Source organism: Silene latifolia, chromosome Y, assembly GCF_048544455.1.
Source record: "Silene latifolia isolate original U9 population chromosome Y, ASM4854445v1, whole genome shotgun sequence".
Taxonomy (NCBI): domain Eukaryota; kingdom Viridiplantae; phylum Streptophyta; class Magnoliopsida; order Caryophyllales; family Caryophyllaceae; genus Silene; species Silene latifolia.
The window spans coordinates 294,491,572-294,515,333 of record NC_133538.1 but is presented as its reverse complement, the minus strand read 5'-3'; the positions used below and the strand labels follow the sequence as shown (position 1 = coordinate 294,515,333).

The window sequence follows — 23,762 nt, the reverse complement described above, 5'->3', positions numbered from 1 at the left end:
GATTCACAATAACTAATTGGCCAAAATAAAATAAAAAACAAAAACCAATTATAAATTGGTCTCGGCTGAAAAATAAACAAATTTTTTTTTATTATAATATCAGCTCCACACGGCCGAAAAAAAACAGCTTTTTTTTTATTTTTTATATTCGGCAATTAGGAAAAGGAAAAAAAAACTTTCCATAATTTTTTTTTTCGGCAATTATGGCAAAAAAAAAAACAAGAAAACCAAACTTTCCTTTTATTTATTTTTTTTAATCTCGGTTCACCAAAAAAAAAAACAAAACAAAATTTTTTTTTTTATATGGCAAACCCTAAAAACGACCTCCCCTTTTTTCTTTCTTTTGCGGCAATTAGCCCTAAAACAAGATTTGATGACTAAATTGTTTACCTTTGCTATTAGAACATGATTAGCATATGAAATAATAAACATGATTAATTTATATGCCAAAAACTATATAGCAAAAACAATCTTTTTATTATAAACATGACGATTCCATTTAATTTTAACTTAATCTGCATTAAATCAAAAACTATCAATTCTTCATATGATAATTTTAACTGATTAAAAACAATAATATGAAAAATAAAATGGAAAAATATCATCAAACTAAAAGAACAAAAAAAGGGCAGAAGAAAAAAAAAAAACAAATCGGCACAAAAATTTTTTGCCGAACCAAAAAAAATTCGAAACCCTACAAATTTTTTTCGAAAATTTTCATTGTTCACATACAAATTTATGAAAATCATCAAGATTAAAATCGTGGCCTAGTGCTCTGATACCACTTGTGGGAAATAATCTGTATACTTCCCTTAATTTAGAAGGATTATAACGATTTAACAATGATGATTAAAGGTCATAAACAAAATACATAAACAAAGTATAGGGATTCAGAATTAACCTTCGGCCCTAGAAAATATGGCCTAAGAATAATATCAAAATTGATATTCACCTATTAGTTGCACCCAAGACGATATGAGATATGCCCTTTGATTATGCCAGAATCGATCTAAAATTTTCTGTAAAATTTAGTTGTTTTTGTGTTCTTGTGATGAGAGAGAGGAGGCAAGGTCAAGAAAAAGCATTAGAGTAGAAATAATTCTCTCCCTTTCTTTTTATACAGACCGAAACTTGGAGTCAATTAGGAAAGATAAATCTCTCCTAATTTTCGGCCAAGCTGACCAAATAAGGAGTAAAATTCTCCTTATTTTTGGTCTTTCCAAAAATATATAATATGTGTTGAATTGTCATCTAGTGAGGATCGAATCCATGACCTCTTGGTATGCGTACCCTCACTATTACCACTATGACACATTCATCTTGTTGATATTAAATACAACTGATTATATTTAATTACGAATTAACAGATTAATTCGTCCAAGCTAACATTATATACATTTAATTAAATATAACTTATTATATTTAATTTACGAATTGACAGTTAATTTGTCTCAACTAATATTATTTAATTTTCATTAAATAATTATCTCATCAACACATTGACTAACTTTTTAGTCATATTGGGCATCAATGTAATTATATTTCTATAACCACATTTCTCAAACGAATCCTATAGGTGTGACCTTTAGGGACCAGTTGATCACCGCCATCTGTATGATAATAACGTCAAACTTTCTAGCAAGCCAACCGTTATTAGGTAAACGTTAATCAACTGATTAAATATACGAAGTATACCCTTGTGAACCTGTAAGAGATTTAAAAATGTTATCACACTAATTTGTGGAGGACACAAGCTCCAACAGCTCCACGACGGAGAATGTGGCCCTCATATGAGCGCAATGATGCTAGCCCGAAAAATCATACGATTAGGCTACTATTAGACCACCATGGAAGTCGATAGCAAAAACTACGTCAAACATTGCCGCAATTGCCAAATCTTCGCCAACATACAACACGTACCACCATCCCTTTTATACACCATGACATCACCCTGGCCTTTCTCGACCTGGGGCATCGACATCATCGGCAAAGTAAATCCGATAGACACCAAAGGACATTGATTTGCCCTCGTCGCAATCGACTACTTCACCAAATGGGTAGAAGCACAATCCTATGCAGTCGTGACCGCCAAACAAGTGGCCAAGTTCATCCAAAACAACATCATCTGCAGATATGGGGTACCCCATGAAATCATCAGCGACCAAGGCTCCCACTTCTGGGCCGAAACGCAAGCATTATTGGACAAATACAAAATCAAACATCATTCATCCCCCTATCGGTCCGAAACCAACGGAGCGGTAGAGGCAGCAAACAAAACACTCGTCACCATCATCAAAAAGATGCAGGATAATTACCACAATTGGCCGAGCAAACTCTCATTCGCACTCTAGGGATACCGAACCTCCATTCGAACACCAACAGGAGCAACACCCTTCTACTAGCATACAGTATGGAGGCAGTAAAACCAATGGAGTTGGAAGTTCCATCTCTACGCATCCTACTAGAAAGTCAAATCCCTGAGGCGGAATGGACCTGTCGAAGGTTCGAGCAACTCACCCTCCTAGATTAACGGCGACTCAATGCCTTGCACAACGTTCAACTATACCAACGACATATACAATGGGTATTAAACAAAAAAGTCAAACCCAGAAACATCAAAGAAGGCGACTTCTTCACAAGAACCTTTCTTATCCAAAGCTTGGACAATCTCACAGAGCAGTTGCCAAGATGGATCCCACCCATGCTCCATTTGCTCGACAACATGAATGAGGGTCATGCTACCATACCACGTTGGCCCCTCCTTCTTCAAAGAATCAACAAGGAGGTAAGCATGCATTAGGCAAAAGGGAAGAGCCCTTCTCCTAGCCAACTTCAAAATATTGGCATCCAAGCGATTGGAAAAGTTGTTCATAAGAAACAAAAAATCAACACCATGAGGAGCAAGAAGGAAGTTCACTTGGCTCGTCGACAAGCCTAGCATGGAACGAAACTTCTCCTTATAGAACAACCAAGTAGGAGGAAGCACCGGAGTATAACTCAATCACCCTCCAATAGCACCCACCTCTTCTGCAAGAGGGAAAATTTCACCTTTCGGGAAGACGAAAACATGATGTTTTGCATCCTAAAAATGAGAGCATGCATCAAGGAACGAGGATTGCACCTTGACTTGACGAAACACCAACAATTGACCAATTCCCATTACAACGATTTAATACTTCTCGGGAGGCGATAAATCCCGACACCAATGTCGCAACCTATCTTCGAAAGTATCCATGAATTGTTTTTGTAGAAGAAGAAGAGAAGGTTTTCATAGAGATGTTTTGTGTTGTGGATGATGAAATAATGAAGCACAAACCTCGCTATTTATACGAAACAATCAGCGTCTTTTTCTCAAAAAGAGAAGGAGGTCCCGTGCATCGCCCAGGAACTCGCGCCTCTTTAGGCTACATATAAGGATTCGCACCTTGGCTTGTCCTTGTTAAGTTGCGTTTCTTCCTGACACCTCTTTCTTCTCACCTTAGAGTTCGCGCCTCTTTAGGCTTACCCAGAATTTATTGTGTTTTCTCACACTCACATTTTCTTGAACTCACGTCTTACGAAAACCGACACGGTTTTCATGACTCAGCTTTAAACATACGGGTTTTTCTCTTCTTTTTTTGAGGCGGGGAGGACTAGTCGCCCTGATCCGCGACAGATCGTTTCCATGTCAGTCGAAAATTTTGAAAAAATTTTCGCATTTCCGCAAAATTGATACATGACTTCCATTTTTCTCAAATCGCTCTTGGAAATTCGAGTCTTGATCTCGTGAAATTCAAAATCAACACACTCACAAAAATACTTTTGAAATTCATTCATTGCGGTTTGAGTTTCTATTCTTTTGTTGCAAATCAATTTTGACAAAATTCGATGCGAATTTAATTCAAACTCGATTTGATTTTTCATCTCGAATAATTTCAAAACAATTCCATTTGAAAAATCCAAGCTTGACGTCTTGTCGCGGAATTTTCAAAATTCATTTTCAAACAAGCAATTTAAATTTTAACTTCGAGTCATCGTGGTTATTATTGTTTTCAACAAATACTTTGCATGTTTACGTGTACGCGTATGTGCGACCTATTGCCTGTTTTCTCCAGTAACGATGCAGGAGTAAATGCCAAAGCAAATGAAGAATCAGCCGTTAACCGCGCTTCTCCGATACAAAAAAAAAGCAAAGCACAAACAAACTACAAACCAAGAGGCCATATATACAAAACCGCCTCACGAAAAATACATCTACACACACTTGATACCAACGACTGACCAAACAAACAGGGTCCAATACAAATACATATCATACAAACACTGGCCTAAACAATGAACTCGGGGCTATCCACCACCTACCAAACCAAGCACTCCTCGTCCCTCCGACCAGAAAAGAAAGGGAGCAACATGAAAGGAAAAGGAGTAACAGCGGAAGCAGAGGAGGTTACCATAACGATAACCCCTCCTTCCTACTCCAAGACAAAAAGAAAGAGAGTGTCTAGCAGACTTTGGACAGCGCGATGATTAGGAGCCGTGACACAGTGCAACGCCCCGATATTATCCCCAATCATCAGAATTCAGTGATGATTGAGAGTCACAATACAAGACGTCGCCCTGATGTTGACCCCCAATCATCAGACGCCCCTCCATCTGCAAGCGTAGGTCACTGATCAGGACTCAGTGACCTACCTTCGAGCCTCACTCGTAGCCAAGCCAAATGGATCTCCTAGATCCTCCTCCACCTGGGTCTTCCTCCTCTCGAGTCCAGCGCCTAGCAGACCCCGAACACTCACCTGAAACCCAAAGCAAAACCAACGTCAGTCGAAATTTCATTACAACGGCCCAAAACAGACAAAACCCCCCAAAAAAAACACACCTGCAAACACAAAACAAAATCAAACAATAGCAAGGGCAAACCCGCCCAATCCCATCCAGCACAAAAAACTCACAAAAAAGACGACTCGCCCTTCTTTTAAAGCAAAAGACGAGTCAAAATAACGACAAAAAAAACACACACAAAAACAAACAAACACCCTCAGTCTAACACAAGGCCTGCAAAAAAAAACAATAAACAAAAAATATCCGCACGTCCCGGCCGGACATTTTACAAGGCTCCAAAAGCAATTTTACGCCAAATTGAGCGCAAACTGGTCGAAAATTCAAATTACGGCCACAACAATTCAACGTAACTCGATCATGCCCCAGGACAACCTAAACTATCGTTAAGGTCTATTCGAAGCAATGTGTCTCAGTTCGAGCCCAAACAGGCGCTTCTTTTGTCAGCATAAGACAGCTTGATAAAGGCAAAATACGAAATTTCGCCCCTAGCACACAACGAAGGTTTAACATAGCAAAGACGGCCTTCCCCGACTACAATGCAACCTTGTGGGGCACACAACTTAAGCAAACAAGCACAACATTGCGAAATAAAACAGTTTTTACACCTCATTCGAGTTTTTCGCACCTAGGGAGAGGGAACGGGGACCAAAATACAAAAGAAAAGCACCCCTATACTTCTAAACAGATTTTTACCTAATGCAAGCATCAATTCCACTCGAAAATTGGCAAATCAAAAATGCCCAAATCAATTTCAAACGAATTAAGGTTTCGTCCCAATTCAATCAACAAAAAGGCAAACAAATTCAAGTGGAATCAAAAGGATTTATATGCCTTGAGATGACATGATGGCAACTGCACGAATCCAAGCAAGAAAGTAAGATAAAAAATGGCGATTTTTGAGAGCTTATGTGTGATTGTGTCGAAGAAGATGATGCGAAAGACGAGCAACCCATTCTCGCTTCTTTTTACAAAAAAAGGGGAAGCCCCTTATGTCGCCCAGGGCTCGCGCCTCTTTGGGGTGACTCTGTAAGTTTCAGCAAAGTTTTGGGCTTTGGGCCATACGCATAATCACCGTTTTTGGCAAATGCAATGACGGGATTAAAAACCGTTATTTTCACAAATAAAATATGGTGAAATTCAAATTTCGCAGTTTTCACAAATTTCAAATGATGGAATTAAAAGCCGTTATTTTCAAACACAAATAGCGAATGGCGAAATTCAAACTCGCTATCCTCAGCAAAAATTTCAAATGAGGGAATTAAAAACCGTTATTTTCAAACACAAATAGCAAATAGCGAAAGTAAAATTCGCTATTATCATAACAAAAATTTTCTACAGAAAATAGCAAATAGCGAAATCTCAAACTCGCTATTCTCTGCAAAAATTTCAAATGACGGAATTAAAAACCGTTATTTCCTCAAAAATAGCAAATGGCGAAATTTAAATTCGCTATTTCTCACCAAATTCAAGGATATCGAAATTAAAAACCGCCAATTCAAACAAAAATAGCAAATAGCGAAATCCCAAACTCGCTATTCTCAGCGAAAATTTCAAATTACGGAATTAAAAACTGTTATTTTCTCAAAAATAGCAAATGGCGAAATTCAAATTCGCTATTTCTCACCAAATTTCAGGATAACGGAATTAAAACCCGTTATTTCAAACAAAAATAGCAAATAGCAAAATCTCAAACTCGCTATTCTCAGCAAAAATTTCAAATGACGGAATTAAAAACCGTTATTTTCAAACACGAATAGCAAATAACGAAATTCAAACCCGCTATTATCAAAATATTTCCAAGTTCCAAATGGCGAAAATTCAAATTCGCTATAATCACAAATTTAAAACGACGGCAATTAAAACCGTTACTTCTCTTCAAAATTCAAAATTACAAATGGCAGTAATAGAGGTCGTTATCTGCAAGAGCCAGGCCCAAGTTACAAAAAGTCTATCTCTTCCCAGCACCGCAAACATCCATTATAAACACCAAAAATTTCTCGGCAGAACCCCTAGAAACCTCCGTACGGAGTCATCCTCTAGCAGACTGGCAAAAAGCAGCAACGAGTGAGCGTCAACAAAGTGAAATCTAGCACCTTCCACCACCTCGACATTGACATCGCTCCCCATTGGGTCGGTTGCACAAACAACCTCTTGAAATAGGCCTGATGATTCAGGCTATTTCCCGTAGTCGGTTGGACAACCAAACACTTGAATGGACTCAATCCATTCCATTTCATTCCAAAGTCCCCTAAATACCGTGCATACATTGCACGGGGTCAATACTAGTTCTCATATCAATCAAGCTCACAAATGGGCCTATAATCTCAATACCACAACACATCCTCATCTCCCAAACTCTCACTCTCTATCTCCAAACCCATTTTCCTTCCTTCCACGCACCACCTTATCCAACTCCTCATTCTCCTCCTTCAATGGCCCCTAGCTCAACACTCCTCCATTAACACACCACCTCCCTTCAACCATGGACCTCTCTCTCTCTCTCTCAACCTCCTTCAAACCTTTCCCAAAATCACTCCCCATTGGGTTTGTTGGACAGACTCTAAACTTTTTCCGACGGCATGTCCTTGACTCGAATCCCCGAGTCGCCTCGACGTCGCCCTTCCTGACGGCAGGTCTTTGGCCCAAATCCTTTTGACCGCCTCGACGTCTCTTTGGTCTCCAGGTTGTAATCTTCGATTGACCTGGAGTGTTTTATGTGTTTGATTGACAAGTTATAAAACTACGCGTCGGAAAAGTAAAAAAAACGATTTCTAATACGAAAACATTTCAACAATACCAGAAGTGTTGTATGCATGACGATGGGGTTGCAATGACACTAACTAGAGTCATAACCGACACCGGACCAAAAACCGACTCAAAATTCAAATCCCGGTTCCAACAACGAGTCAAACACAAAAAATAAACCTCACAATGCTTCCATGCTAAGTATACCCGGTATACTTGATGGTCAAGTATAACAATCATATCCTACAAAACCTAGGATAGAATAAACCACAAATTCAAATTGGAGATAGTGACAAGACAACTCAAAGACCCGCGGACATGCTCGTGCCTCTGCAAGGAGCTTTTACAGCCACGTCGCCCAAAACACACACCACCATTCAAATCCTCTATAAATACCCCTCAAATGCCACCATTTGAAGGTACGCGAGAGTCCGCACCTTCTTTTCTCTCTCAAATATCTAGACCCCGACTTCTCGAGTCAACAACAGACACGTATTTTCGACCTACCGATTGAAAATACGAGCCTTACACATTGTTTGGTACTGTCATCGTGCATTAAATCACTTGGCTTACCACTTCGACCAACTACACCATCACTAAAGCAAAGCAACACTCCATATTTTACAAAAATGGTTTTAAATCGAGTATTCTGACTTACAAGTTTTTGCACTTTGTCGATTTCTCGTCAAGCAACCTAGCATGTAAATATGAGGGTGTAATTAATCCTTTTCTTTCATGTTCTTTTTAACTGCTTTCATGACTTTAACATGATAAAACATGCATTACATGATCCAAAATACGGATTGCTCGAGCCAAAAACGAGTTTTGACTGGAAACAGAGGCTGGTAGTCACCACTACCAACCTCGCGCCTCTTTAGGCACCCCGGGCCAGAACTCAAATGTGTTTGAGTTTGTGTTTTTTCTATTTTCATTTCTTATTTGCAATCGATTTTTACAATTTTAAATATTTCAAATCGTTTTTATGATGAGCATTTTTAACCATAAATTACATTCACCCTTGGTTCCTTATACCATTATGGTTTAATCCGTGACTCGGTAATATTATTTGGTTAATTACATTTTAAAGGGTATTTTAAAGCCCACTTATTCATTTGTTTACATTTGCAAAAACCATTTTAGTCATACATGGATAATCATCATTGGTTCCACATACCATGTCGGTTTAACCCGAGTACGATGATAAACTTTGATTAACTACAAAGCAATGAACTTAATATAGTTAGTTCATATCAAGCATTTTCAACACCTTTTTTACAAAACTATCCATGTCAAGCTTGCAAATCCGAACCCGACATCAAGTATTATTGAGACAATGATAATCATTCCGAGTCACGTTCTTCATATTAGCACAAAAGCGGTCTTAACGACCTTTTCAACAAAAGTGGGTTTTAACACCCTTTTACAAACGATTTAACAAATACTTTCAACAACCATGAGACACCTCTTTGGGTCATCACCTAACTCGCGCCTAAACAAGCTCTCTGAATTCCAGTTTTCAAACCTGGGCAGACACCCTTGAATCGCGAACAGGGTCACGCCTCAATGGCTGCCTGGCACTGCTCCTGTCCCATTTACAGCGCTCGTCCAGGATGATCTCGACTTTGGTTAACCCTAACACAGAACGGATCAGATTGACGAGCTTACATTTTACACTTTGCATTCTAAAACACTTTTTTTAAGACAAATGGATCATGTTATGGACCATAAACCTAACTTGGTAAATGGATGTTTAATTTCCGTCTTGCATTCAAATCAACATTAAATCCAACTCGACATCAATTACTTGATATTTGGATAAACAACCGACATAGCAAATCTCACATGTTAGGTTTAAACTTGTGGATGCGCATTCATGCATTTAACCCGTTTTATCAACTTTTGCACTTAACCAACCAAGATCGATTACTAGAAGCCGCTACCGCGAGCGGGATTGGGTGTTCAATTAAAGAGCTTCCCAATAGGTACCCTCACCTCTTACTCAGAAACTTTGGACAGTAGACGACCTTATCCAGGGCGAACGTGAGTCATTCTAGCGATAGGATGTTAAAGAGCGACGTTTCCTTATCTTTAGTACCTATGTCAAGCACCACTTTTTGCTTCGTTTGACCGAGGTACAAAGTGGATTCGAACGGTTTCCAGGCATCCCATAATTGCTTGGTTGCGACTCCGAATATCTCTAGCATCGTTTCGAGACCCTCATCGAGATGAAAGAGACCGATCTAAAGCGATCCGGTCGAATGCATTTCTACGTCACTGAGTGTGGCTTTTCGACTGCTATACGTCCACAGATTGGCATGTAGGTGTCTCATGTCCACACAGTGGGCAACTCCTTACACGGCACTTTGATGGTGGTCAGGGATGTCTCGCTTGCGTTGTTTGGGGTTGTTGCCGGCGATGGCTGGTTATGGGGTGGCTGTTTAAAGAGGTAGGGACGTAATGTTGATTTAGTGAGTGTGAATGTATTTGTGGTGTTTTAGTGATGGTTTAGTGAGTATCACCAAAGGCTCACCACAAATTCCTGTCATATTCCAATTTCTCAACTAGTTGAGAGGTGAGACCAATTGATTTGACCAATCGACCATCACTTGCACGCCCATACTTGCAGCTACATACACCAGTCAAACCACCGTAACCAACGCTATATAGTCACTGACCAATTGTGGACAGAACCCAACACCTAGAGCCATCAAAATTGACTGCTAAACCGATACATATTCCAACCCAATCCATATCATCTCCCACTCACACACCTTGCTGTGGCGCTGAAATCAGCTCACTCAACCCGAACACAGACCTAACAACCCATAACAACTACATATGCAGTCACAATAAAGTTAAAAATATTGGTAACAAAATATAGAAATTTTGTTTATGAGAAATTGTGTATCCTCCAATATGGACAAAATATGGTGAGAATCGTGGCATGAACTAATGACGACTTTGGTATAGAATTGTAAGATGAAGATCAACACAGGCACTAAGAATCCAAGAATGTTTTGCAGGTTGCGGAAATCTAAGCAAGACATCATCATGGTTATGCATAAAGAACACTCAAATCGAAAATAGACCCATTCATACTCAGCTACTCACACAATAGAGCAGGTCAAAAGACATCATTCCCACTCTTATTTAACACAGTTGAAAAATAATTAACATAATACGGAGTATTCAGTTTTTATATATCTAGTCAGTCATGAAAGCTTCATCCTGTTACTCGTGCAAGGTATGGAAAGTTGAAGCTTCCGCGATCTTGTTGGGCGAACATTGGACGACTAAGGTTCTTATGAGATGCCGTAATCGGTTGCTCATGCTGCTGTATGTGCTTGTAGATCAGCAAGGTAACGAGCACCAATTGAGTATGGTGAATGTAGGCGAAGTACTATATTTCGTCCATCTCATTTTATGTTGTTTTTACTCGACATCTTATTTAAAATTATAATATGAAAATATCGATTTGGAAAAATTAAGATGACAAATCTTATGTTATATGTCCACTAACTAAAGGGACACACAATTTCTCATTGATAGGTTACCAATATATCCCTTTGAGATGGTTGTGGTAGCTAATATGAGAACTGATGTTGTTTATGATCTAAAGGCTGCTTTCGATCACTTTTAGGGCTCACTTGGAATGAGAGTAATTATTAAGGGAGTTGTTAGAATGTGAAACTTCTCAACATTTATGTCTTGAAACTTATGTTTATTTACTAAGTTCATGCATTAGGTATATGAACCCGTAGAATAATAAGTTTAGAAACTTATGTCATTCATTACTTGTGTAATTGTTTACAAGCGTTTAAGGTGCATGATCACCTATAAATAGTGCGCATATGTATTGCTAAGATTATCAAATTACAAATAAATCAATTAATATAAATCATCTTCATTTAATATCCTTAAACTAATTATCATTTCTAACAAGTGGCATCAGAGCCACAAGGATCTTAAGGGAAAAAAATAAATAAAAATATGGCTTCCGCATCAAATACAATTTCAATACCAACAGCTCCTATGTTTGGAGGAGAAAATTATGATTATTGGTGCATAAAAATGAAGCTCTTTTTAAGAGCAAATGCACTTTGGGAAATTGTCGAGAGTGGTATACAACAACAAAAACAAGACGTTGTGTACACCGAAGCACAATTAAAAAAAATCAATGAAAATGAATTAAAAGACGCTAAAGCCCTCTCTTATATTTTAAATGCTGTCACGGAGGTAATATTTCTTAGGATCATGCGAGCAACAACCGCAAAAGAAGCTTGGGATTCACTCCAACAAGAGTTCCAAGGAGATATTAAAATACGAACCATTCGACTCAATACCTTAAGAAAGGATTTTGAGAATATGAAGATGAAAGATGATGAAGACATCAAAGATTACACTTCAAGACTCATAGAAGTGGTTAATCAGATGAAAATGTATGGAGAAGATATTATTGATATAAGAATTGTGCAGAAAATTTTAGGAACCTTAACGAAAAGGTTTGACACAATTATAACAGTAATCGAAGAGTCCAAAGATATATCAAAACTCAGTGTTTCTGAGTTAACAGGCTCATTGCTCGCACATGACCAAAAGTTTAAAAAATTAGAAACTTCATCTGAAAATGCTTTCCCATCTAAACATAAATCGAAGACATTCAATTCCAAAGGCGGTTGGAACAAAAATGCTTCAAATTCAGGTGTTTCTTATAAAACTGAAGCTTCACAATCAAGAGGAAAATATCCTTCTTGTGGCACTTGTGGAAAGACAAATCATGCCGAAAAAGATTGTTATTTTAAAGGGAAACCTCAATGTCGCCATTGCAAAAGATTTGGACATTTTGAAAAAGATTGCAGGCAAAAGGCAAGAGAGTCAAAACCAGAGGGAAATTTTTTAAGTAGCAATCAAGAAAAAGATTATTTATTCTATGCACGCCAAGCATCGATTTCCAGTCACAAAGAAAAATGGCTAATCGATAGTGGTTGTACAAACCACATGACAAATAATTCAAACATTTTTTGCAAATTAGATACATCGGTGAATGTTCCAGTTCGGATGGGAAATTGTGCCATTGTGAAATCCAAAGGCAAAGGCACGATTGCAGTTACAACCAAAAGAGGAACAAAGTACATAAATGATGTCCTCTTTGTTCCCGATCTTTCTGAAAATTTACTCAGTGTTGCTCAAATGGTTAAAAATGGTTACTCACTTGTTTTTGAGAAAAACCATTGCACCATATACGATCCTGACAAAAAAGAAATTGCGAAGGTTATTCTGGAAAATAAAAGTTTCAGTTTGAGATGGGACTCTCCCGAGGAAAGTTCAAATAGAGCCCACATGGAGGATACATGGTTGTGGCATAGAAGGTATGGGCACTTTAATTTGCATGCCTTAAGTGACCTTCACAAGCAGAATATTGTGCGCGACTTTCCTTCAATTTGTGTGACTAATGATTTGTGTGAACCTTGTCAACTTGGAAAGTAACACAGGCTGCCATTTCCAAAAGGGCAAGCCTGAAGAGCCAAAGAAAAATTAGAGCTCGTGCATACTGTTGTATGCGGTCCCCAAAGAACATTATCCGTTAACGGAAACAAATATTTCATCTTATTTATTGATGACTTTACCCGCATGACTTGGGTATACTTCATGAGAGAAAAATCTGAAGTTTTTCAAATCTTTAAAAAGTTTAAGGCTCTTGTCGAAAATCAAAGCGGGTAAAATCTGATGTTAAGATCTGACAGAGGAAAGGAGTACAATTCATCCGAGTTTGATAAGTTTTGTGAAGATGAAGGCATGGAACGCCAACTCACAGTCGGGTATACGCCTCAACAAAACGGAGTCTCGGAGAGGAAAAATAGAATTGTTATGGAAATGGCGAGATGCATGCTAGCAGAAAAGAAAATGCCGAAAAAATTAAGGGTCAAGTCCGTGTATACAACCGTCTATTTGTTAAATAGACTCATTACAAAAGCACTTCAAGGAAAAACTCCAGTTGAAGCTTGGAGTGGTAAAAAACCCACGGCAAAACATTTAAAGGTATTTGGTTCAGTTTGTTATGCTCATATTCCACGTCAAAAAAGAGGTAAGCTAGACGAAAAATCAGAGAAAGGAATTTTCATTGGATATGATTCAAAGTCAAAAGGTTACAGAATTTTTAACCTTGAGACGGAGAAGATCACAGTTAGTAGAGATGTTGCTTTTGATGAAGATGCAATTTGGAATTGGGAGGAGAAAAAAGTGGAAAAAAATGTGATGCTACTTCTTGAATCTCACTACCAGCAACAAGAGCATAACCAACCGCAACCAAATGATGATGGTGTGAACACGGAACCAAACACACCAGCTACTTCCCAAATACTAGGAGAATCACCTCACTCTGTTGCAAATTCAGACATCGCCACGGGCCCCCAAGGTAAAAAAAGGTTGTCTGAAATATATGATAATTGCCCAATAATTCATTTAGATCAAGAAGAGTGTGAGAGATGTCATTTCGCAGTTGAAGAACCAAAAGACTATGATGAAGCATCTCAGTACAAAGAATGGCAAATTGCCATGGAAAATGAAATAAGCATGATAAAGAAAAATGAGACATGGGAATTGGTTGACCGACCTGACAATCGAAAAGTGATAGGGGTAAAATGGGTTTTAAACTCAAATTGAATCCTGATGGGTCAGTCAACAAACACAAAGCTAGATTGGTTGTCAAAGGTTACTCACAACAAGCCGGAATAGACTATGGAGATACTTTTGCTCCGGTGGCTAGACATGATACTGTGCGAACTCTTATTGCTTTGGCCGCACAAGAAAAAATGGAAAATATATCAATTGGATGTCAAGTCCACATTTCTCAATGGCGAACTCAAGGAGGAGATATACATAGAGCAACCTCCAGGTTTTGTTGTCAAAGAAGATGAAGATAAAGTGTGCAAACTAAAGAAGGCCTTGTACAGTCTAAAACAAGCACCTCGGGCTTGGTATAATAAGATCGATTCTCACTTTACTGCACAAGGGTTTGAAAGAAGTAAAAATGAGCACACCCTTTATATAAAAAGGAATGGTGAAACTGATCTGCTCATTGTTTCACTTTATGTTGATGATCTTTTAGTCACAAGAAATAACTGAAAAATGGTGAATGAATTTAAGGAGGAGATGAAGAAAAAATTTGAGATGACTGATTTAGGTCTGATGAATTATTTTCTTGGCATGGAGGTCGATCAGTCAGGGAAAGGGATCTTCATTTCTCAAACAAAATTTGCTGAAGACATTCTGAAAAAATTAAAATGCGAAGACTCTAAAGCGGTGGGAACTCCTTTGGTTCAAAATGAGAAGTTCTCAAAGAATGACGGTCAAAAAAGGTTGACCCAAAACAATTCAGAGTTTGGTTGGTAGTTTATTGTACTTGACTACTCGACCGGATGTAATGTATGCTGCAAGCCTCTTATCAAGATTTATGAATGAACCTAGTGAAATTCACATGGGTGCCGCAAAACGGGTTCTAAGATATTTAAGAGGCACTGCTGATTTTGGTATCTTATACAAACCATGCTCAAGCCCAAAGCTAACTGCCTACTCTGATAGTGATTGGGGAGGTTCTGTTGACGATATGAAAAGCACTTCTGGTTATGCTTTTACTCTTGGTTCAGGAGTGTTTTCGTGGATTTCAAAAAACCAGGAAGTTGTAGCACAATCTACTGCAGAGGCCGAATATGTTGCTGCCTCGGCCGCTGTTAATCAAGCCAAATGGATGAGAAAGATATTCGCAGACCTAGGTTATAACCAAAATGAAGCCACAGATATTTTGGTCGATAACAAGTCTGCAAGAGCCATTTCAAAGAATCCAGTTTGTTTCACAAAAACAAAGCACATGAAAATCAAGTTTTATGCTGTTCGTGATGCTCAACAAGAAAAAGAAGTGAAACTCATTTATTGCCCAACGGAAGATCAATTGGCAGATATTTTCACAAAAGCCTTACCCAAACCACGATTTGAAAATCTAAGATTACAACTCGGAGTAATGGGAAGAAGTCTCAAGGAGGAGTGTTAGAATGTGAAACTTCTCCACATTTATGTCTCGAAACTTATGTTTATTTACTAAGTTCATGCATTAGGTATATGAACCCGTAGAATAATAAGTTTAGAAACTTATCTCATTCATTACTTGTGTAATTGTTTACAAGCGTTTAAGGTGCATGATCACCTATAAATAGTGCGCATATGTATTGCTAAGATTATCAAATTACAAATAAATCAATTAATATAAATCATCTTCATTTAATATCCTTAAACTAATTATCATTTCTAACAGGAGTAATAGAGCTTAATGAACTAGAAAATTGAGGAAAGTGATAGAGGTTGGAGATAGAAATGGAGGAAGATAGTGTAATAGTCTATCCATTAAGGAGTAATAATTACCCACCTCCCTCCTCAAGTAATGCATTACCTCCATATGGAGGTAATAATTCCTCCCTCACCACCTCTTTCCACCCTCCACAACCACCACAAACCACCAATTTCCTTCAATTTCTTCTTATTTTAACCTCTATTACTCCTTTAATAATTACTCTCATTCCAAGCGAGCCCTTATTCTGCGTTCTCTTGCCTTGCGATACCCTTTTCTGATTTTGAGACGCGTCACTATATACACTCATGTGTATGAGTCGCAGTATTAACTTAGACATAGAATCGGCCATTTTGGTCGATCCCGAGGGAATCATTTTGCAAGATGACATAGCTCTTGGGCATTTTTTCCATTATGGTTCTAAGTGGGCTCCCTTTCTTCCCAGCACTGTGGATGCGATTAAAAAACAAGATGAGGTATGGTCGTATGGAGGTCTAAGTTGGATCCTATGTACTCAAAGTTTGCCATTTACAACACTGTTGATGAGGATCGTCAACACCCTCTATCCCTCTACGATAATATTCTGCTTTGCGATCCCCTTCTCACTCTCAGCGGATTCCGATATGAATACCGATCCAAGGCCTAAACTATGGTCATTAATTAATTGTTTCTGGAGGAATCAATTATGATAATTATGTCATGAGGGTGACTTTAATGTCTAATCAGTTAGGACATCATGCCAACAGGCAACAACCATCATCTACAATGGACACTAACTACATAGAAGAAGTATGGGATAATTAATGACCAAGTTAATGTTGGGTTGTAGTACCTTATATTTTTTACTAATCTTATCATATTGTAGTTCAGGGAAATCTGTCCAGGAAAAAATAGCCTCTAGTCTTTTAAATACCTTGTATATTGCAAATTAATAGCTTGTTTTACTCATGTTCAGCAAAATTTCATGAATCAAGTATCAACCACCTAAACTTGGTTACAAACTTGAAGTGTTGTATGCCTTATGAATGTGAGGAATAATGTTGATTAAACATGGGGAGAGATTTAATGTAAAGACACAAAAGAAACAAAATTAATTGGAAAAAAATCATAAGTTTGGTTGATTTCATTGTCACAAAAGGCAAATAATGAATATTTTTAGAATGCAAAATATGGCGAGCAAAGTGACAAATAATAATCTAGGGTTTCATCACATTTTATCAAAATATTGAACTGATAGAAATAATTAAGAGAAAATGTACCAAGTAAAAAGTTTACCGGGCCCTTGCGAAGTTGTAGTTGAGGCTTGAGAGTGATTTAGAAGACTAGAGGCTATCTTTAGGATAGTCGTCCTACTTTACGACATTTACCTCGTTAGATACACTCATTTACCTTAGTAGATGCACATTTCTGACAAGCTAGATACAGTCCTTTAGATTACTAGATACATGTCTTTACCTTCTTAGATACACTCCTTTACTATAAGATAAAACAAAACATGTCCCTAATACCTTGGCTAGATGTCCACAACCAATATGAACATATATTAATTTCATCAACAAATTTGACTTCTATGAAAAGACTCATTTTCTCATGAATAACACATACTCCCTCCATACCACACCAATGGTAACATTGACTTTTTCACACTTGTCGAGACACGTTTTACAACGTGAATATCTTTAGCTACACATTATTAAAAATTATAAAAATTTGATATTCTTATAGCATTCATGACGATGAATCAAACAAGATCTCACATGACTATATTTTGTCTTATAGATTAAGAATAATATCGAAGATTCCCTACGACCATGAATAGTGCTAAGATTCTCAATGTTACCAATGGTGTGGTATGGAGGGAGTAGTAGCTATTGCCTGCTACTCCGTACATTGCTATATATAGTTATTTCAACAATAATTCAAGTACCTTTGAAATATTACAACTTAAATAAAAATGCAAACTGTTATGATGTATGTAGTTAGTTCTCTATGCTACCATAACGCTCGATTTCCTTTAAAATAAGGTAGTGGGTCGCCTAATTCAACACTAAATCTTTTTTCGTCCTAAATTTAGGATACCCATCCCCCTCTTTTAGGGTTCACACTTCACTTTTTAGGGTTTTATTTTTGACCCTCGTCCTCGTAATAAGGGAGAGGGTTTAGGGTTGGATTAGGCGGCTCCGCGGTAGCGGGCCGCCTAATCCAACCCAAAACCCTTTCCCGTCCTACTTTAGGATGCCCGTCCCTCTCATTTGATCCCATTCCCCTTGTTTAGGGTTCACCCTCCTATTTTTAGGGTTGTCTTGTTGACCCTCTTCCTCGTAGTAAGGGAAGGATTTAGGGTTGGATTAGGCGGTTCTGCTACCTTTTAAGTTTCTAGATACATACCTTTAGTTAGTATGATACACTCATTTAAGTTATGTAATAAATACCTTTAGCTAATTAGATAAACTTCTTGAAGTTAATAGATATATCTCTTTAATTAACTAGAACACTCCTTTACCTTGCTAGATACACATCTCTGACATGTTAGATACACTCCCTTAGATTTCTAGATACACTCTTTTAAGTTGCAAGATACAAAACCTTAGCTATCTCGATACATACTTTTAACTTACTAGATACACTTCTTTTAGTTACTAGATACATATCTATAGCTAACTAGAGACACTTATTTGGTTGTTAGCCACATACCTTTAGCTTACGAGATACACTTTCTTAAGTTACTAGATACATAACTTTATCGAGCTAGATACACTCCTTTAGTTGTTTATATACATACCTTTATCTAGCTAGATACATTCCTTTAAGTTGTTAGATACAACTCTTTAGCTAGCTAGATACACTCTTTTAATAACTTGTTAGATACATACCTTTAATTAGCTAAATACACTCCTTTAAGTTACTAGATACATATATTTAACTAACTAGATTCACTCTTTTAAGTTGTTAGATATAATCCTTTAGCTTGCTAGATGCACTCCCTTAAATTAATAGATACACTTTACCAACTGAGACAAATATCCATGTAGATACACTCCCTTAAATTACTAGATACTCTTTTTAAAGTCTCAACCGAGACAAATATCATGTAAATTCCGACTCATAATAACAAAACTAATAAGTGGACTTTTTCCCCTTACTAAGACTTTTTACCAACCGAACATTAGTACTCATTATAATTAACACAAAATATTAACACAAGCACACAACTAATAGAAGCTTGCAAAAATATACAGGCCATGAGGAAAAAAGATACTCCCTCCCATTTATCATAATCTTCGCCTTTGGTTTTGGCACAGTTCTTTAGGAAAAGTATTAAAATATGAGTAAAAGAGTTGTCTGGGGTTGTTGATAGGAGAGAGGGATGAATTATTAGTAGTTAAATAAAGAATTGTGGGGCCAAAACATAAAGGAAAGTAATAAAATAAGAGTAAAAGAGTTGTGTAGGGTTTGGTGATAGGAGAGAGGAATGAATAAAATAAGAGTAAAAGTTTCTAATAATAGAAAGGGGAACATTAGTTGAATAATCCGTTTCGGGAAAGAGGGAACATTATAGTGACTGGGAGGGAGTATGGTAGAACCAGTGACAGCCGGTGGTAATCATCCTTGAGGAGAGTTAGGAGAAGGTTTGAGAGTACCGGTAGCATTTACGCCGAGACATTGGCAGAGAATTTCAGGCCATTGACACAATGAGAACCTATAGTTCAAAAAAAGTAGAATTGTCCTGAACTGTTCAGGGTCCTTTCATATGGGCTTTTTATGATCACCATATCATCTACTTCAGTTTTACAATTGTCATAAGCATCATTTAACGTTACAATGGCCACATTATGCTCATCGGTTACTTAGTTGAAATCTGCAAAAACAACGAAAAGTTAAGAACTCAAGGGGAATATAACATGATCTCTGTAAAAGGACAAGATGTAGTAAACCATACAATTGAAAGGGATGCTACAAACATAAACAAAGAATTATTCTCAAAATGATCTCCTCACATTAATTGTCAGTTGTCACACGGAACTGCAAAGTGAGGAGGGGGTAACAACGGATGAATATAATCAAGGGAAAATGAAGTCAACTATCAATATGAAGTATCGATTACAGATAGTGCACACTCAAACTAATGTACTCAACTCTTAATCATAAATCTGAGAAAACAGGTATATATCACAAGACTTAGGGTCAGTACTATTGAAAGTTTTCAAATCATATTGTCTTTTTTAAGGTTCTAGTGGGGTTGTAGTTAGTTTCAGGTTTAAGGTAGGTTCTAAGACGGAGAAAGGTCAGTTTACTGGTTGTACCTGCTAAGAGTAGTGTACTACCTTAAACATACCAATATAGAAGTACGGCAAAGTGGCAAACCTTACCAGCTGTATGATATCAGTATTAACTCGGTGCAAATAGCAAGGTAAATAGAGGTTGGATGTAGGTCACAATATTAGATAGCCATTTTATATCATAAGATATAGTTATGATATAAAATACGTCACCACCACTTGGATGAAGCACAATTATAAGTCAAATACATGAAACTAGTATGCATCGACGTGTTCAGATCTCTAGCTATGAAAACAACACGATTATAACTGTATCATCAGTATCAAAATGTCATGAGTACAAGTACAACCATCATCGAAATGGCATGACTGGTATCCTGGTTTGAAACAAATCAAATTAAAAATTGCATATTTACTTAAAAAAGGTTAACCGTCATACTTTGCTTCAATTAGTGTGTTGAGATATTGCCAAAAAATGGCAAAAATATAAACTCATTAGGAAAAAAAAGAGAAAACTAAAAAAAAAAAAACGAAAACTGAGGCAACAGTGAATCAAATACAATGAATTGAATTTGCGAATGGCAGCCGATCTATGGCAATGACAGCTCCAGATACATAAGTCGATTTGTGTATCTTGTAGTAATAGCTTGTATATCTGCGGTCATATATTATGCAACCATCACTCACCACCTCATGACCACCATCAGTAATTAAACGTACCCAGGGCAAAATTAGAGTGAAGGGCAAAGCAATAGAAAAGCAATACATGTTCCTGACCAAATGATCGGTCCGTTTCGTGTTCACAATTAAAGATGTGGTCGTTGGGTCACGGTCGAATCAAAACACAATTTATAACTTCACAAACAACTCTACAATTAGTAAAGAGGCAAGTAAAGGTCGGATCCCAAGGGACGGGTATTGAAATGAGATTTCTATTGCAAGTAGTGGTGTCTAAGGGGTGTCACGAATTGGGTTGATGTAGAAGGTCACTAAACTAAAATAGCAATGAAAATAAACAAGCAAGATGAATTAAAGGGGTGTAAACAATTGATTAAAAAGCACTAGGGTGTCGTGGGATCATAGGGGAATCATGGGAATTGATCATACAAACATGTTCTCAAATTATAAGCAAGCAATTATTGTTGTGATGGATTGAGTTGGGTTATATCTTACAATCCTAGGAAAGTTTGGGTCCCGGAGCCGAATCGATTAGATTGTACAACACCTACAAGTCGACTTAATCTTCCCTACTCAACAACATGCATGGTCTAATGAGACTCGAGTTGGGTTATGTCTTACAAGTCTCATTGAAAAGATAGAAGATGATAGTAAATGCAAGGATTCATAGGCTTAACATTTCATCAAATATAACATGTGCATGAGTTGAGATCAAAACAAGCAAGCAAATAAAACATGAAAGCATATTAATTTAAGCATGAATCATTCCCCATGTTGGTTTCCCCTAATCACCCATTAACCCTAGCTAAGAGACTACTCACTCATTATCATGTTGATCATGCTAGCAAGGTTCTCAATCATACCAACAATATGAAACATGATGAATAAATGAAAGTAATTAACAATAATTAAAAAGGGATTAAGAGAATTATACCTACTAATGATTCCAATAATAAAGCAAAGATAAAAGAAGTACTTAAATGCTTGATTGAGAGGTTGTCAATCTCCCAACAATAACCCAAATAATCTTCAGTTACCCAAAATAAGGGATGAACAAAAGAGAGATTAAGGAAATAAAACTTGTATTAGAACTTGATTAATTGTTGATTACAAAACTAAACAGAGATTTGATTGATATTAACTACTCTAATTATTGATAAGAAGAACATGCTCCTCTAATTAGACTAATGGGGTATTTATAGTGGAAATTAGGGAGGATGCATTAGGGTTAACTAAGGGCTAAACTAGTAATTACACTTTTTAGATTGAGCAAGGAGGAGCCGGTATTTTTCGAAGGAAGGGCTTCTTTCTTTTTAACTTGGAGAAGAGGAAATCACGCTGTGCTAGAATCCGGGCGGAATAAGGTCGGGACGGGCGGATTCTGGCGATGGGGTCCGAGCGGATTCGAGGGAATCCGGGTGGATTGTGGAGGTGGAATCCGAGCGGATTAGAGGAAAGCCGCACGGATTGTGCAGCTGGGGGACGGCCGGATTGGGGACAATCCGCACGGATTGTCACTCAGCAAGACATCTTCTTCTTTTCTTCCCTTTTCTTCATAAATTCCTTGGGGATTTCCTTGGGGACTCAAGGATCCTTTCTCAACATTGCTCTTCTATTATAATATGTACAAAGGCCTTCTAATCTTGTTTCTCCTTGATGCTTGGTCATTGAATTCGATCAATTTAGTCTCGTTTTGCCATGAAAATGCAAGATTCTTACTCCTTTCCTACCAAGGGATCAAAATCTCAAAGAATATGCAAAACAAAGAACTAAAGATAAGAAATGACCCAAATATGCACTAAAAAGCATGGGAACAAGGCTAATTCGGGGGCTAAATATGCGCTAATTATGGTCACATCAAATATCCCCAAACCGAACCTTTGCTCGTCCCGAGTAAAGAGGTGACAAAGACTAGGACCAAGACTAACCTATCCTAATAATATAGCCGATATGAGACAATTAGCGGGTCTCACTCCGCCCCTTCAACTCACAACAAGACAACCATGAGGTAGGATGCCTTCTTGCAAGGCAAGGTGGGTCTTGCCAAAATGGCGACACATCCAAACATTAAGCACACAAAATCACATAATGGATGCATCTACAAAAGGAATAGCCACTTCCTCATCAAGTGGCGGAGGCACTAAAGAGGAACAAATTTAAGATCATGTAATCCTTCACAAATACTAGTTCAACAAATTACTAAGGCTAAGAGGATGGCACTAAATCACCTCCAAATGGTGTTAAACTAGACTACTTTCGTCCTCAATTTCCAAATGCTTTCGTCAAGAGCGATCGGATGGTGGTGGAATGATGATCCCTATGATGCTAGTAGCATATGACATGACAAGTCTCGAATTCTCTACAAAAGTAAAGGTCATGGATCGTCCCAAGCTCGACCAAGTGGCTTGACAAAAAGCTTTTTGGGAATGAAATGCTCAAATCTTTATTCACAACGGGTGGATATGACTAGTATTCAAAATTGTCCTCATTTCACTTTCACATTTCAAAAATTTAAGATGGGGTTTGTCCCTTCCGGGCTAGTGTCCTTTGCTTTCGCCAATCGCTTATTAGGCAAGCGGTTAACCTCTAGACAATAGCTTTTCGGGGTGATAGTCACTCTGTCTCTGGGCGGCCGAATTCACAACCGTATGGGGGCCCAATTCAATGGATCCCGCACCAAAGCACATCTAAGTGGTACGCCTCCATCAAAACAACTTAAATTTCTCAACTTTCAACAATTCATAACATTTGAGGTTCCTTGGCATTAGATTACTTCCACATGACAAAATTCTTTGAAATGAGCACTTCAAGCTTATTGATAGAAAATATTTTTGGGTTGCCTTACCACAAGGTCAATCAAGGTCACCTAGACAAGTTAACCAAGTCCACATCGCATC

At 37.7% G+C, this 23,762-nt stretch overlaps 1 protein-coding gene across 1 annotated transcript; it reads left to right on the top strand.

Annotated features, from left to right (window-relative positions):
* Positions 1–14,989: 14,989 nt before the first annotated feature.
* On the top strand, positions 14,990–15,613 carry LOC141630952 (secreted RxLR effector protein 161-like). The gene has a single exon (XM_074443684.1). The coding sequence runs from the start codon at positions 14,990–14,992 to the stop codon at positions 15,611–15,613; it is 624 nt and encodes a 207-aa protein (XP_074299785.1).
* The last annotated feature ends 8,149 nt before the right edge of the window (positions 15,614–23,762 follow it).

Excerpts from the sequence above, each read along its gene's own strand:
- LOC141630952 (XM_074443684.1), top strand. The coding sequence starts at position 14,990 with ATGTATGCTGCAAGCCTCTTATCAAGATTTATGAATGAACCTAGTGAA.